At 40.8% G+C, this 14,441-nt stretch overlaps 1 protein-coding gene across 3 annotated transcripts in view; it reads left to right on the top strand.

Annotated features, from left to right (window-relative positions):
• The window catches only part of LOC121480549 (MOB-like protein phocein), a 39,035-nt gene that overhangs the window by 12,122 nt on the left and 12,472 nt on the right, over nucleotides 1–14,441 (top strand). The window contains exons 1-3 of one of the 3 annotated variants that reach the window (XM_041737165.1): nucleotides 1,178–1,334; nucleotides 4,851–4,913; nucleotides 13,856–13,956. In XM_041737165.1, coding sequence (XP_041593099.1) covers nucleotides 1,275–1,334; nucleotides 4,851–4,913; nucleotides 13,856–13,956 — 224 coding nt within the window. In that variant the 5' untranslated portion in view covers nucleotides 1,178–1,274. Of the gene's footprint in view, nucleotides 1–1,177; nucleotides 1,335–1,422; nucleotides 1,931–4,850; nucleotides 4,914–13,855; nucleotides 13,957–14,441 lie in introns of those variants that run through there. The other 2 variants (XM_041737166.1, XM_041737167.1) reach the window with 2 other exon arrangements.

Below are 14,441 nucleotides of genomic sequence, written 5' to 3' on the forward strand. Positions count from 1 at the left end.
CAATTACCCAGTTTTGCACTCACCCAATTCAACCAGCCTTTCTTTGATTCCTCCCTTCATTTTTGGAGACCGTCTGTGATATAATTCTCAGTATTCTCAACACACCTTCCGGTGGCTTTGATGGGATATCTGGTGTTTTCCTATGGAAATCACGCTAGGATATGCAGGGTTTGTGTGTGTGTGTGTGTGTGTATGCATTTTTTTTTCCCTTTGAGCTGGCATCCTACCAAGGCCTCCCCCACCCCAGATCAAAGATTTAACGTTTCTCAACAGGAAGCAAGAAGTCGGCCCAAACCCAAATGATCTCATAATGTGGAGAACACCTAAAACTTGCAACAAAGGAGATTTAGAATCCTGTAAAGATGTACAACTCCCACCCTCCGTTGCGGGGGCATTCGTTATCTCCTCCTGCTTCTGACTTGCAAAAAAGACCAGCTAGTTAGGTCGGCCCAGCGCTCAGGGGCCCTGTCCGCGCTCCCTCCTCGTTCGCCCGCCTCGGGGTCTTTTATCTACGCAAGCTTGTCCTTGAAAAGGTCCTTGGCTTTAAAGTCAGTGGCTGGCGGAAGCATTGGGCAATCTAAGCCCCAGTGTCTTCTACTTTTTTATTTAAAAAAAATTTTTTTTGTGTGTCTTCTTTTCTAAAGCTTTATTCATTTATGAGAGAGAGAGAGAGAGAGAGAGAGAGAGAGAGGCAGAGACACAGGGAGAGGGAGAAGCAGGCTCCACGCAGGGAGCCCGACGTGGGCCTCGATCCCGGGTCTCCGGGGTCACGCCCCGGGCGGAAGGCGGCGCTAACCCGCTGAGCCCCCCCGGGCTGCCCTCCCCCACCCCCCGGTCTCTCCCAGGATTGGGTCAGTTTCACGCGGGGTCTGTGGAGCGTCCCCAGGCGGCCGGCCTGTTTCCCACGTCGCCCGTCTCTGCGGATTTGGACACAGGGTGATGCTCCTCCGGGCACCTGCCCGCACAGCGGGCTACCGACCGGGTCACCGTCGCGCAGGCTCGGTCTTCTCCGCGCCCCTCCCTTAAGCCCGAGGACACGCGCCCCGCGAGGCCGCCCCCCGCGCACGTCGCGGCCGCCAGTCGCCGGCTGTTCCTCCTCGCGCGCCCCTCCCTCCGCCAGCGCGTCCTTCCGGGCCTCCTCCGGGTCCTCCCGCCCTGCCCCGCGCGGGCTCCGGCTGATCCGTCAGCGGGCGCCGCTCCTCCCCCCGCGGCCCTGCGCAGGCCGCCTTCCCCTACATCCGGGTACCGACTCCAGCCGCCCAGACTCTGGCACTATGGTCATGGCGGAGGGGACGGCAGTGCTGAGGCGGAACAGGCCGGGCACCAAGGCGCAGGTACGGTGTCTGCGCGTTGCCTGCGGGGGGGCCGCTCGGCGGCGAAGCTGGCCGCGGCTGAGAGAAGGTGGGGCCGGCTCGGGAAGCCGGCGGCAGGGGCACCGGTGCCCGGCCTGCTCTTCCGGAGCCGCCGCCGCTGCGTCGGGCTGAGGCGGCGGCGGCGGCGGCTCCGAGGCCTGCGGAGCCCGGGCTGAGGGGCCTGCGGGGGCCTGTCGGAGCGACGGCGTGTGGGCGCCGCAGCGGACGGTGGCCGGAGGGGCGCGGTCGGCCGGGCGACAGCCGCGGCTCTCGTGAGGGTCGAGGCGGCCGCGGCGGGAGGGGCGCAGAGCCCGCCAACCGCCTCCGGCTTCCGGCTCCTGCGGCGTGCGGGGCGCGCCTGCGGGGCGGCGGGGGCCGGGGCGGCAGCGTCCCCTCCCCTCCCCTCCCCTCCCCTCGCGGCCCGCCTGCGGCCGGTTCTCGCGGCGGCCGTTCCGTGCCCAGCAGGTTTTCGTCGCCCGGTTGCTCTCGTCAGACGTCATTCCTTGTGGCTCTGGGAGGCACAGCCCCGGAATTAACTGACCAGGATTTTATCGACTCTCAGTAGGGCGGTATTTGGGGTGAGTTGGTGTTCGCCTAGGTATTGATTCTGGGGGTTTTCAAAAGACGGGATGCCTCACATTCTGAAAAAAAAAAGAAAAAAGAAACAGGCGTTCAGGTTTGATGCGGTTAATGCACCCGCTGAAGTGGATTGCGGTTGAATATATGGTCTAAAATCGGAAGAGATGGGCTGAAGTGTAATTTTAAAGAAAAAGTGATATAAGTGTGTGTGTGGGGGGGGACAGGAAAAAGCCATGGAGCTCTGACCATATGCCGGAAAATAGATTTTAATATCCTGCATGGAATTTTGGGAAGGGAGTTCTTTCAGTGTCCTTCGGGCCCAGACACCTCCCTAGATCCGTGTTACGGGGCCGGAGAACGAAGCCCGGAGAATCGACGGCATTTGCTTCAGGTTACAGAGTCTCTGGGTTCTGAGTTCGCCTTTTCTCTCTCTCTCTCTCTTTTTTTAATAAAGATTTTATTTATTTATTTATTCATACGAGACACAGAGAGAGAGGCAGAGACACAGGCAGAGGGAGGAGCAGGCTCCACGCAGGGCGCCCCACCCGGGACTCGGACTCGATCCGGTGACCCCGGGGTCACGCCCTAGGCCCAAGGCAGGCGCTAAACCGCTGAGCCACCCAGGTGTCCACCTTTTCTATTTAACAAGTTTTTGTTAGTACTGGATTTTAGACAACTTAGCTTAAATGTATTATAGAGGCACATTTATCAGTCAGTTACTTATGGCTATTTTGTGAACATGTTGCTGAGAATTTATATATTTATGGTTTCGTTTTACCTTTTCCAGACTTTCTTTGTAGACGCTCTTTTTCTCAGATAAGTTTACTTCTTATTTCGTGGAAACATTTTTTTCTTTTAAGTGATCCGCTTTTATATTTTTATATTCAGAGGTTAACTTTTGTACCTGACCTTCTGAGAATTACCATCCATTTTTATTTATTCAGGTCTTAATTTTGGAAAAAATATTTTAAGTTACTATTGTAACTCATCTGTTTCCTATGTTATAAGTCACATCTAAGAAACCTTTGCGTTTTTCCACATTGTCCTAGATTTATTGTTAAATAAAATGTCACAGGAAAGGTCAGTATTAAAAAAAAAAACAAACCTGCTTAAGCAGCATTCTTTATTATTCCTTGTCTGTCACACTATTTTCCTTCAGTGAAACAGGTCTATTCTAAATGCTTTATTTAGAACTATAATAGAAAGTGGAGTATCTTCCTACTTTATTTTTCTACTTATTTTTTCTAATAGATTGGGATTTAGGCACATAGTTGGTTTTCAATGAGTGTTTATTACCTGAAGTAGATGAGAATGTTCATTAAGTGGATTTGTGGTTTTGTGTTTTAAGTATATGACAATTATGATGAGACAAAACATTTGATTACCAGTTAACAGTTTTGTGGATATTCCTATATGTGTTTTCTAATATTTTTAAATAGAAATATTTTACAAACTAATTTCTTTAAAGGGAAGAATAATCAAAGCATATTGATAGAAGCAAGTTTCAGTATAAATTACATAGGAAGAATTTAAAAAACTAGTCTTCAATAATATTTGGATGATATCTAGGGAAAGACATCCTGGAACAATTTCCAGAAAGTTGTTTTTATTTCTTGACATGTTAAAGTTCATTTTTGTTCATACAGGGAAACTATAAAAAAGAAAAATATGAAAAGTTTAAGACACTTAAGGTACACCCATCACCTACCTTTGTAACTAAGACATTACTAATATAGATAAATCTATCACATTCTTCTGTCTTCTCACTCCTCCCAACCAATAATGGTGATTATCATTACTTTTCTTCATGCGTTTACTATCTATGCATTATATCTATAAGTATGCATTAGATTTCTTAAACTTTTATTCATGTGGTATCATACACTGACTTCTTCAGTCGTCTCCAGTTTTTGCTTAAGGTGTTTTGGAGACTACCCCATGTTGATTGCAATGTACAAGGTTATAGATCATTGTTTCACTAGTACTGTTTCCCCCCAGTTTCACCTTAGAGACATTTATCAAACATCTACTTTGTGTCAGGCATTGTGCTGCCTGCTAAGGATACATAGGTAGACTTCGCTGAAAAAAATCAGGAAGGTTCGTAATCACTTAGGGGAATGTCTGTGAACTGGACTATCTATAGAGGAATTCAGAAGCAGTGCAAGGTGATCCAGAAAAGTATCCATCGCCCTCAAAACGAGGCTGGATGACTACTTTTTTTTTTTAATATTACTTATTTATTTATTCATAGAGACACACACAGAGAGAGAGGCAGAGACACAGGCAGAGGGAGAAGCAGGCACCATGCAGAGAGCCTGACATGGGACTCATCCAGGGTCTCCAGGATCACGCCCTAAGCTGCAGGCGGCGCTAAACTACTGCACCACCCGGGCTGCCCCTGGATGACTACTTTTTGATGGAGCTCATATATTTTGATTTAGAAATTTAAAAAATCTTTTGGAATTTGGAATAATAATTTATAATGTCTGTCTAAAATAGTACTTATGGAACAATGACTACCCCTTCCCACCGTCACCACCACCACAAAATATTCTCTTTTGGTAAACTGAATCAGTGCTTGGAGATTCTTTTTTAGCTTAACTTTTTGAGATATTTAACAACCATGAACACAACAAAATGATAGATTTATCTCCTCAGGTAATACATGAAAAGTTTATAGGAGCCCTATTTGAGGGATTTGTGGGTTGAAAAAAATGTGACTTGTCACCTAAGTAAAATCTTGGTGTTTATTTAAAAACATTGAGTAAGTTTCCCTTATTCACTGATAATTGTGTTATTTACAGTATGAAGAGCTTTCTTCTCTAGTGTAACTTTGGATCTTTATTAAGAATTGATGTTAATCACAATAATGTTGCTTCTTTGTGACTTTGTGCTTTAACAATGAATTCTTTTTTATAGGATTTCTATAATTGGCCTGATGAATCTTTTGATGAAATGGACAGTACACTGGCTGTTCAGCAGGTAATAACAGTAGTTTCTTTTGTAACTCAATAACCTAAGAATTTAACCTCCCTGGCATAGATATTCCTGTATCTTTAGCTCAAGTCAAAATCCATGGAAATAACAGAATGCCCGTTTAAAGCTTTTATCAACCTCCATTTTAAGGTAGTATAGTAAACTATAATGAAGTTTAAGTACATTTTAATATCTATTGTCTACCAAAATAGGGTACCAAATTTGATTTTAGAATGAATTTAATTCAAAGTTAATTGAATGCTAAATTAGAATAACATAATTAGGGAAAAAGTGTACTTAGTTGGTGACTGAACACTTGAGAACATGTATCTAAATTTACTAAAAGTTACCATTAGTTCTTAATATTTGTGCCTCTCTATTTGAGGGCTAAGATGTCTCCCTTTAGGTTGTTGCCACTGTCAAGTAGCTCCTAAGGCAATGATTTATCAAGGGGGTGGGCTTCTAATAGCACATTTGGTTTGAAAAGCCCCTGAAGAGATTCTTGAGCATTCTTATTTGAGAATCAAACATTATGTACTCATTGGGTTTTGGTATTTTTTTCAAAAGGTTTTATCTATTTGAGAGAGAGGGAGGGCAAGCAAGCACAAGCAGGGTGGAGGAGCAGAGGGAAAAGGAGAAGAAGACCCCCCACCCCCCCCACCCCGCCATGGGGCTCTGTCCCAGGACCCTGAGATCATGACCGGAGCTGAAGGCAGATGCTTAACTTGCTGAGTCACCCAGGAGCCCCACTCAATTAGATTTTTTAAAAAATGTAGCAATTCTTTCAAAAGGAATAAAATTTATAATCTGAGGAAAAATAGTTTCTATAGCTAATTATAAAAAGTTACCTTAAGAGGCATATGGGTGACAGTCCATTAAATGTCTGCCTTGGGCTCAGGTCATGATCCCAGGGCCCTGGGGCTGAACCCTGCATCAGGCTCCCTACTCAGTGGGGAGCCTGCTTCTCCCTCTCCTACTCCGCCTGCTTGTGTGCGCTCTCTCTCTCTCTCTCTCTCTCTCTGTCAAAAAAATAAATAAAATCTTGGGATCCTTGGTGGTTCAGTGGTTTAGTGCCTGCCTTTGGTCCAGCGCATGATCCTGGAGTCCTGGGATTGAGTCCCACATCAGGCTCCCTTGCCTGGAGCCTGCTTCTCCCTCTGCCTGTCTCTGTGTCTCTCATGAATAAATAAAATTAAAAATAAAATAAAATCTTTATAAAAAAGGTTGTTTTGAGGGATTAAAAGGATGACTTAAAATTAGGGTAGACTAGTATGTTGGACTAGGCATTGATTACCATATTTAAAGAAAAATTATGCAAGAAAGAGTGGCTTTTTGGCTTTATCTTGATGGCTAGATAATAAATGTAGAGAGCTATTTGGATTTATTGTGTTGTTTGGAGACCCTGGGAAATGAAATAGGAATACAGTTGAATTCTTTGAGCATAAAAAACAATTCATGATATTAACAAATACTAAAAACCTTTAGAGAATGGACTCAGTATAATATTTAGATACTTAGCACAGGAAATGGAAGAGCATTCATGAATGAATGGCTGTTTGTTCTTTGCCTTTCAAGAATGTATTGTTCAATCAGGAGATATTTATTGGGCAATGAGATAGGCCTTATTGAGGATACAAAAATATAAACCTGGAGCTTTATGCCTGCAAATTGGGAAAAATGTACAGATACTCCTTTTAAACATAGAGGTAGAGGTTGGGGACGCCTGGTGGCTCAGTGGTTGAGCAGCTGACTTTGGCTCAGGGCGAGGACCCAGAGTTCCTGGATGGAGTCCCACATTGGCCTCCCTGCATGGACCTGCGTCTCCCTCTGCCTGTGTCTCTGCTTCTCTCTCTCTCGGTGTCTCTCATGAATAAATAAATAAAATCTTAAAAAAAAAAAAAGTAGAGGTTGTGTGCTGGTACTTTGTTGAATCTATTAGTTCAAACAGTTTTTTTGTGGACTCTTGAGAGTTTTCTACATATTGAGAGCATGCCCTCTGCAAACAGGTAATTTTACTTCTTCCTTTCTAATCTGAATGCCTTTTATTCTATTTCTTACCTAATTGTTTGGCTAGAACTTCCAGTATTTGAACAGAAGTAGCAAGAGGGGGCATCTTAACTTGTTCTTGATCTGAGAGGAAAGCTTTCAGTCTTTCACACTGAATATGAGGTGCATTGGGGATTTTTCATATATGACCTTTGTTGAGTTATTATGTTACTGGTTTCCTTCTATTTCTAGTTTGTTGACTATTTTTATCCTAAAAAGCTGTTGAATTTTGTCAAATGCACCAGTTGAGATGAACATGTGGGTTCCCCCTTTCATTTTGTTAATGTGATGTATTGATAATTTTCTCATGTTGAACCATCTCTGCATTCAAGGAAAAAATCCCACTTGATCGTAGTGTATAATGTTTTTAATTTGCTGATGAATTCAACTTGCTAGGATTTTTGTATCAATGTTTGTAAGGAGTATTGGTTTTTAGTTTTCCTCAAGTGTCTTTCTTTGACTTTGGTATCAGGCAATGCTGGCATCATAGAATGAGTTAGGAAGTATGCCCTCTTCTTTGAGTTTTTGCAAGAGTTTGAGGATTGGTGTTCTTCAGATGTTTGGTAAAATTCACCAGTGGAGCCAGTGGGTCCAGGACTTTTCTTTGGTTGCACATTATGAATGTAATTAATGGCACTAAACTGTACACTTAAAAATGGTTAAAATGACTATCCCATTGAATGACTTTGGCGCCCTGATAAAAAATTATTTGACTATATGTTTATCTGTAGGTGCTCATTCAATCCCATTGGTCTATATGTCCTTATACTGATACTGCACTGTTTTGATTACTGGAGATTTGTAGTGAATTTTGAAATTGAGAAGTAGGAGTCCTTCAACTTTGAATTTTATGATTTTCAAGATTAGTTTGGCTACTTGGTACCCCCACAATTCCATATAAATTTGAGAATAGGCTTTTCCATTTATGCAAAAAGACTGTTAGAATTTTGATAGAGAGTGCTAGAATTTATAGATGGTTTTAAGTGGTATTGACATCTTAATACCGTCTTCCTGCCTGTGACACAAGATGTCTTTTTTGTCTTTTCTAATTACTTTTACCAACACTTTGAATTTTGTAGTTTTCAGTATTTAACCTCCTTAAATTTATTCCTAGGTATTCTATTTTTTCAAATACTGTTGTAGATGGAAATCTTTTTTTTTTTTTTTAAGATTTTAATCTTTTTTTTTTTTTTTTCTCTTTTTGAGAGAAAGAATATGAGCAGAAGGAGAGGCAGTCCCTTCTGAGTGGGGAGTTAGTCGTAGGGCTTGCTCCCAGGACCCTGAGATCATCACTTGAGCCAAAGTCAGATGCTTAATTGAGCCACCCAGGCACTCCTAGAATTGCTTTTCTTTTTTTTCTTTTAAGATTTTATTTATTCATGAGAGACACACACACACACACACACACACACACACACATATGCAGAGGCAGAGGCAGAGACACAGGCAGAGGGAGAAGGAGGCTTCATGCAGGGAGCCCAATGTGGGAGTTGATCCTAGGACTCTGGGATCACGCCCTGAGTCAAAGGCAGATGCTTAATCGCTGAGCCACCCAGGTATCCCTAGAATTGCTTTCTTAATTTCCTTTTTGTCTTATTCATTGAGGGTGTATACAAACACAACTGATTTTAAATTTTTTATTCATTTATTTTTAAAAATACTTTATTTATTTATTCATGAGAGACAGAGAGAGAGAGAGAGAGAGAGAGGCAGAGATACAGGCCGAAGGAGAAGCAGACTCCCTGCAAGGAGCCTGATGTGGGACTCCATCCCAGATCCCAGGATCACACCCTTGGCCAAAGGCAGATGTTCAACTGCTGAGCCACAACTGATTTTTTAATATTGATCTTGTATCCTACTACTTTACTAAGTTTCTTTATTAGCTTCATTAGCTTTCCTGTGTATTCTTTGATATTTATATATATATAGGATTATGTCATCTGCAAATATAGTCTTTTTTTTAAGATTTTATTTAAGAGAGAGTGCACAAGTGGGGGCAGGAGAAGAGCAACAGAGGGAGAAGGAGAAGCAGGCTCCCCGTGGGGAGCCCAATATGGGACTCGATCCTAGCACCCCAGGATCATGCCCTGAGCCACTGAGCCAGCCACCCAAGTGCCCCAATATTTTTGTTTTAGCAGGCATTTGACCTAGTTAGATATAGGCTGCAAGTTCCAAACAGATTGAGGTTCCAGTGTTGGCTCAGTTTTCAAAGTTTTTGTGCTACTCCTTGAATCTGTTCTGTGTGTACCAACTCATCATGGTCAGCCTGGATGGAGGTATATCATTAGCTCAGTTCTCAGTCTGTCATATGCTATTTATGATCAGATTGATGCATGTAGGCATGCAGAGATTAGGGTTGAGCCCAGGAGTTCATAAGCACCTTTATGGGGTCACTTTTCTGAGCTTTACTCTGTCTAATATCTGATACGTTCTGATTCCCTGGGGTTCACCTTTCTGGTCCTCCAGCCAGAAACCACCTAGTAGAATTGTACTATAGTTGTGGGAAGGTGAAGAGAGAAAAAGAAATAAGGTTTGATCCCACCACTATAGAATGGAAAAGTTCTCTTCCTGAGAATTTTGTCTCTTGCATTTTTCTGTTGCCAGCTGCTTTTACTGCCACTGGAATTGTCTCAGATATAGACTATGAAAATGGAGAAAAAGCAGAGGGCAAATCCCGGGAGCTTTCTTCCAGTCTTTTTCAGTTTTAGGAGTGCTGTTTTCCACTCCTTGAGACAGAACTATGTAGTTTCTCCTGTATCTGTCAGCACCAGCAGTGCTCATTTTTGGGTTTTATCCTGCATTGAGTTTAGGCTAGAGGATACCAGAGGGGAGAAGAAACACAACAAACTCCCTGCCGGTTCAGTGATACTTTGAATTCTGTTGTTTTTTTCGCTCCTCTTTCTGATACTTGCTTTTCAGAGGCCTCAAATTGCTGCACTGTGAGTTCTGTCCAGATTTTGTGGTATTGTTCAGTGGGAGAGGAAAGTTGATATGTGTTTACTCCATCTTACACAGAAATGGAAGCAATAAAATGCTTTTCCATGGTAATTTACTCTTCCCAAATGATTTCTAAAAACTGCTTTGGGGGAAAACAGTTTTATGTAAAATACAATAACAGATCATTGTAATTATTAATAATAATAGCCCACAGGAAAAAATCACTAGAAAGATATATTTGTCTTTTTCATAACAAATGGAAGAATTTCACGTTTTCTTTTTGACTTAAAGATTTTATTCATAAGAGACACAACGAGGCAGAGATACAAAGAAAGAGAGACAGAGACAGAGAGACAGAGGGGCAGAGACACTACACTCTATCTCTTTTGAGTACCTGCTTTGTGCCAGTTGCTGGTTATACAGTGGTGAAGGGCTCCTACAGTCTACTCACATCAGGCAGAGAGAGAAGCAGGTTCCACACAGGGAGCCCGATGCGGTACTTGATCCCAGGACCCCAGGATCACGCCCTGAGCTGAAAGCAGACGCTCAACTGCTGTGCCACCCAGGCGTCCCTTTTTGACTTAGTTTAAAATCTGGTATAGTATATTCCTGTACTGAAGAGACTTGAAAGGCTTGGGAAGTGAGTATATACTGAGAGCATCTGAAATGCTAGTGAGCTTGATCAAGGGGCCAGTATCACATAGAAGTGGTAATGCCTTTGGAAGTTAACTGAGAAAGATTCTTTTCAAGAAATTGTAGTAAGGATTTTAAAGTTCTTATAGGCATAAAGAACATATTTTTTTGTAGATTTGCTTAACAATCACAAAGTTAGTTTTTAAAATAATAGCTGTAGAGTTTACTCAGTTTCAAAAACTGTTAGCATTAAAATTCAGAAGCAGAAGTTATAAGTAGTAATGGTAAATGCTCTTCCGTTTAGCTGAATTACTAAACAACATAATGTTGAAAAGGTACTAAAAAATATTCCAGCTTTTCATGATAGAGTTAATTCTTTTTTTTCCTATTTTGTTTGTCTATCTTGTGATGCACATGAAAAAATTAATCCTAGTTTAGATTTACATCACATTATGATGTGACAGGATAGAGAAACATGTTGCAGTTTGTAAATCCTTCGTTTTCAGATGTTTTAGAGGGTGATAAAAATAATTTTCCAGAATAAACAAATTTCTGATATTACTAACTCAGAAACAACGTAAAGAGTTTCCTAAGGTAAAAGTTAAATTCTGTGAACGTTAAGACAGTTAATTTTCATAGGTCATTTTAAAGGATAGCTGTCTCTATTTGCATAAAAGTATGGAGGATTCACTTCAGAAAACATGACATTTTTGCTTTCTTTCAAAGTTAAGGATTTCTTCTGTTCTTTTAAATGTTTTATGTAAATCATCATTAATAAAAGAATTCCAGTTTCCCTAAAGATTGACAGCTTTTAAATCTACTTAAAAATATAATTATAAGGGATCCCTGGGTGGCGCAGCGGTTTGGCGCCTGCCTTTGGCCCAGGGCGCGATCCTGGAGACCCGGGATCGAATCCCACGTCGGGCTCCTGGTGCATGGAGCCTGCTTCTCCCTCTGCCTGTGTCTCTGCCTCTCTCTCTCTCTCTCTCTGTGTGACTATCATAAATAATAAATAAAAAACAAAAATAAATAAGTAAATAGATCCATCTGATAAAAAAAAATATATATATATAATTATAATATAAATCCAATTATAAATTGGGTTTATAATTATAAATCCAATTATTAAATATGTGATTAAAAATTAATATTGATTATGGACAAATCATTGCAGAGAATATATTTTTGTGTGCCTAACTAATAAACTTTTTGGGGTCACCAAAGAATACTAAAGAATCAGGGTCTATACTCCATTTTTGGTAAATTTTTTCATTCCTAATCCATGGCTTCAGGTAATTACATGTTTTTATCCTTGACTTCAAGTAATATAGTTTAGGAAAAGACAGTAAAAATTTGTTTAAAACCTCATGTACCAGATGCTAATAAATTTAAAATAAAGCTAAGTCTCTGCATTTTTGTCTGAGGGAGACACTTGAAAATAAGTAAGTGGTATTTATTAAATAAGTGCTTGTAAGGGTCTTTTTTTGGCGGGGAGGGGGAAAGCCTGGGTGGCTCAGCGGTTGAGTATCTGTCTTTGGCATTCTGTCTTCTTGATCCCAGAATCCCAGGGTCGAGTCCCACATCGGGCTCCCTGCCTTCTGCCTGTTTCTGCCCCCCCCCCCTCTCTCTCTCTCTCTCTCTCTATGTGTGTGTGTCTCTCTCATGAAGAAATAAAGTCTTGTAAGAGTTCTATAGGAGGTATAATGGGAGCAGGAAAAGTAAGAGTGCATAGACAAATTGCTAATTGAGACTATATAGTGACAAATGTAGGAAATCAGAGGGAGTTCTGTGAGTACTAGAATAATAAAGATTTTGAGTGTGCTGGAGGAGAGGGAACTTGGAAAGGATTGTATGGAATTTGAGGTGGCCAGTGGAAAAGGTAAAGAATTTGGTTCTATCTGCTTGAGGAGAGAGAGAATCAGTTTCATGCAGAACTTTGGAACTTAGGATGGGGTTAGAAAATCAGGAAGAGTGGTTTTTAAATAGGCCATAGGGAGTCATTGAAATCTTTTGAGCAAGCTTTTGACATGAGAGTAATAGTCAAGAAATGTTGACTGAAAAATGGACATAATAGGTAGGTGTAACAAGGCCCTGTAGTTATTTGGTTTCTGTAATCAGGCATTTAAGTGTAATTTAGCCAATTCAAATTTCAGAGTATTTAAATCAGAGATTGAATAAAACATTAGATCTGAAATTTAAAGTTTTATTTTGTTTTTATTTTTATTTTTTTAAAGATTTTATTTATTTGACAGAGTGTGTATAGGGAGAAGCAGCTCCCCACTGAGCAGAGAGCCCAATTAAGGACTTGATCCCAGAACCCTGGGATCATGATCTAAGTGGAAGGCAGATGCCCAACCGGCCTACTGACTGAGCCACCCAGGCGCCCGTACTTTATTTTACATAAATTAAAAGTGAATGTTCATGCCTTTTTTCTCTTAACTTAGTTTTTCCTGCTAGTCATTTTTTAAAAACTTTATTGGCCACCATATATTGTATAAATCACCCATTTGAAATATATATATGTGGTTTTTAGTATATTCACAGGGTTGTACACCATCACCACAATCTAATTTTATTTTATTTTATTTTATTTTATTTTATTTTATTTTATTTTATTTTATCTTATTTTATTTTATTTATTTTATTTTTTAAATTTTTATTTATGATAGTCACACAGAGAGAGAGAGAGGGAGAGACATAGGCAGAGGGAGAAGCAGGCCCCATGCACCGGGAGCCCGACGTGGGATTCCATCCCGGGTCTCCAGGATCGCGCCCTGGGCCAAAGGCAGGCGCCAAACCGCTGCGCCACCTAGGGATCCCCACAATCTAATTTTAAAACATCTTTTTATTCCCTACCCGAAGGATATCTCATTCACATTAATTAGCTACCTCTCTTCTCCTTTATCTCCTCTTCTTTCTCTAGTCCTAAACAATTACTATTTTTTTTGTCTCTATAGATTTGCCTGTTCTAGATAATTCATATTAATGGAATCCTATATTATATATACCATGGTTGTATTTATATTGTCTAGATTTTATGTTCTTATGAAAATTACAGTTTACTGTTTTGATCCCACATCCAGGCCTGGTAAGTACCACATCTGCGTTTATGTGGTAGATCTTATCCCAAAGAAGTTGAATTGGAGAAAGCATAGGTAAGGGTTGCCTCCTTTCTTCTGTATTAGTGACAATTATTTTGTACTTGGTTTCCTATTTTGTGTATAACCCAAAAAAGTTGAAACATAACAGCAGTCATGTATTCAAAAATTAAATATGTTTAACATAAGATTTATCATGAATGTAATTAACTATGAGAACTTTTTTGTTTATAGTATATTCAGCAAAATATAAGAGCAGATTGTTCCAATATTGACAAAATTCTTGAACCACCTGAAGGCCAAGATGAAGGTGTATGGAAATATGAACATTTAAGGTAAATCTTCATGATACATCAAAATAATTATAGTAGTTCCATTTGTAAAAATAACCTTTAATATTTATGATTGTGATTACATAATGATTCATAGACTGAAAAATCACATTTTAAAGCTTTTGTGTTTTCAGTGTTATAAAGTTTTATTTATATATTTTTTAAAGATTGTCTTTATTCATGGGAGATACACAGAGAGAGGCAGAGACACAGGCACGAGGGAGAAGCAGGCTCCTCGCAGGGAGCTGGATGTGAGACTGAATCCCAGGACCGCGGGATTATGCCCCAAGCCAAAGACAAGACAGATGCTCAACCACTGAGCCACTCAGGCGTCCCTTAACTTTGTTATTTACTGATTATTTTCTTCATTTATGGATATAGGCATTATTACCTATTTATACAGCTTTTCATTCATTCGTTTTTTTCTGTCCCTTTCCCTTTTCTCCCCTCCACCTCCCTCTTCCTCCCTCCCTCCCTCCTTTCCTTTC

This window comes from Vulpes lagopus, chromosome 22 (genome assembly GCF_018345385.1).
Source record: "Vulpes lagopus strain Blue_001 chromosome 22, ASM1834538v1, whole genome shotgun sequence".
Lineage (NCBI taxonomy): Eukaryota > Metazoa > Chordata > Mammalia > Carnivora > Canidae > Vulpes > Vulpes lagopus.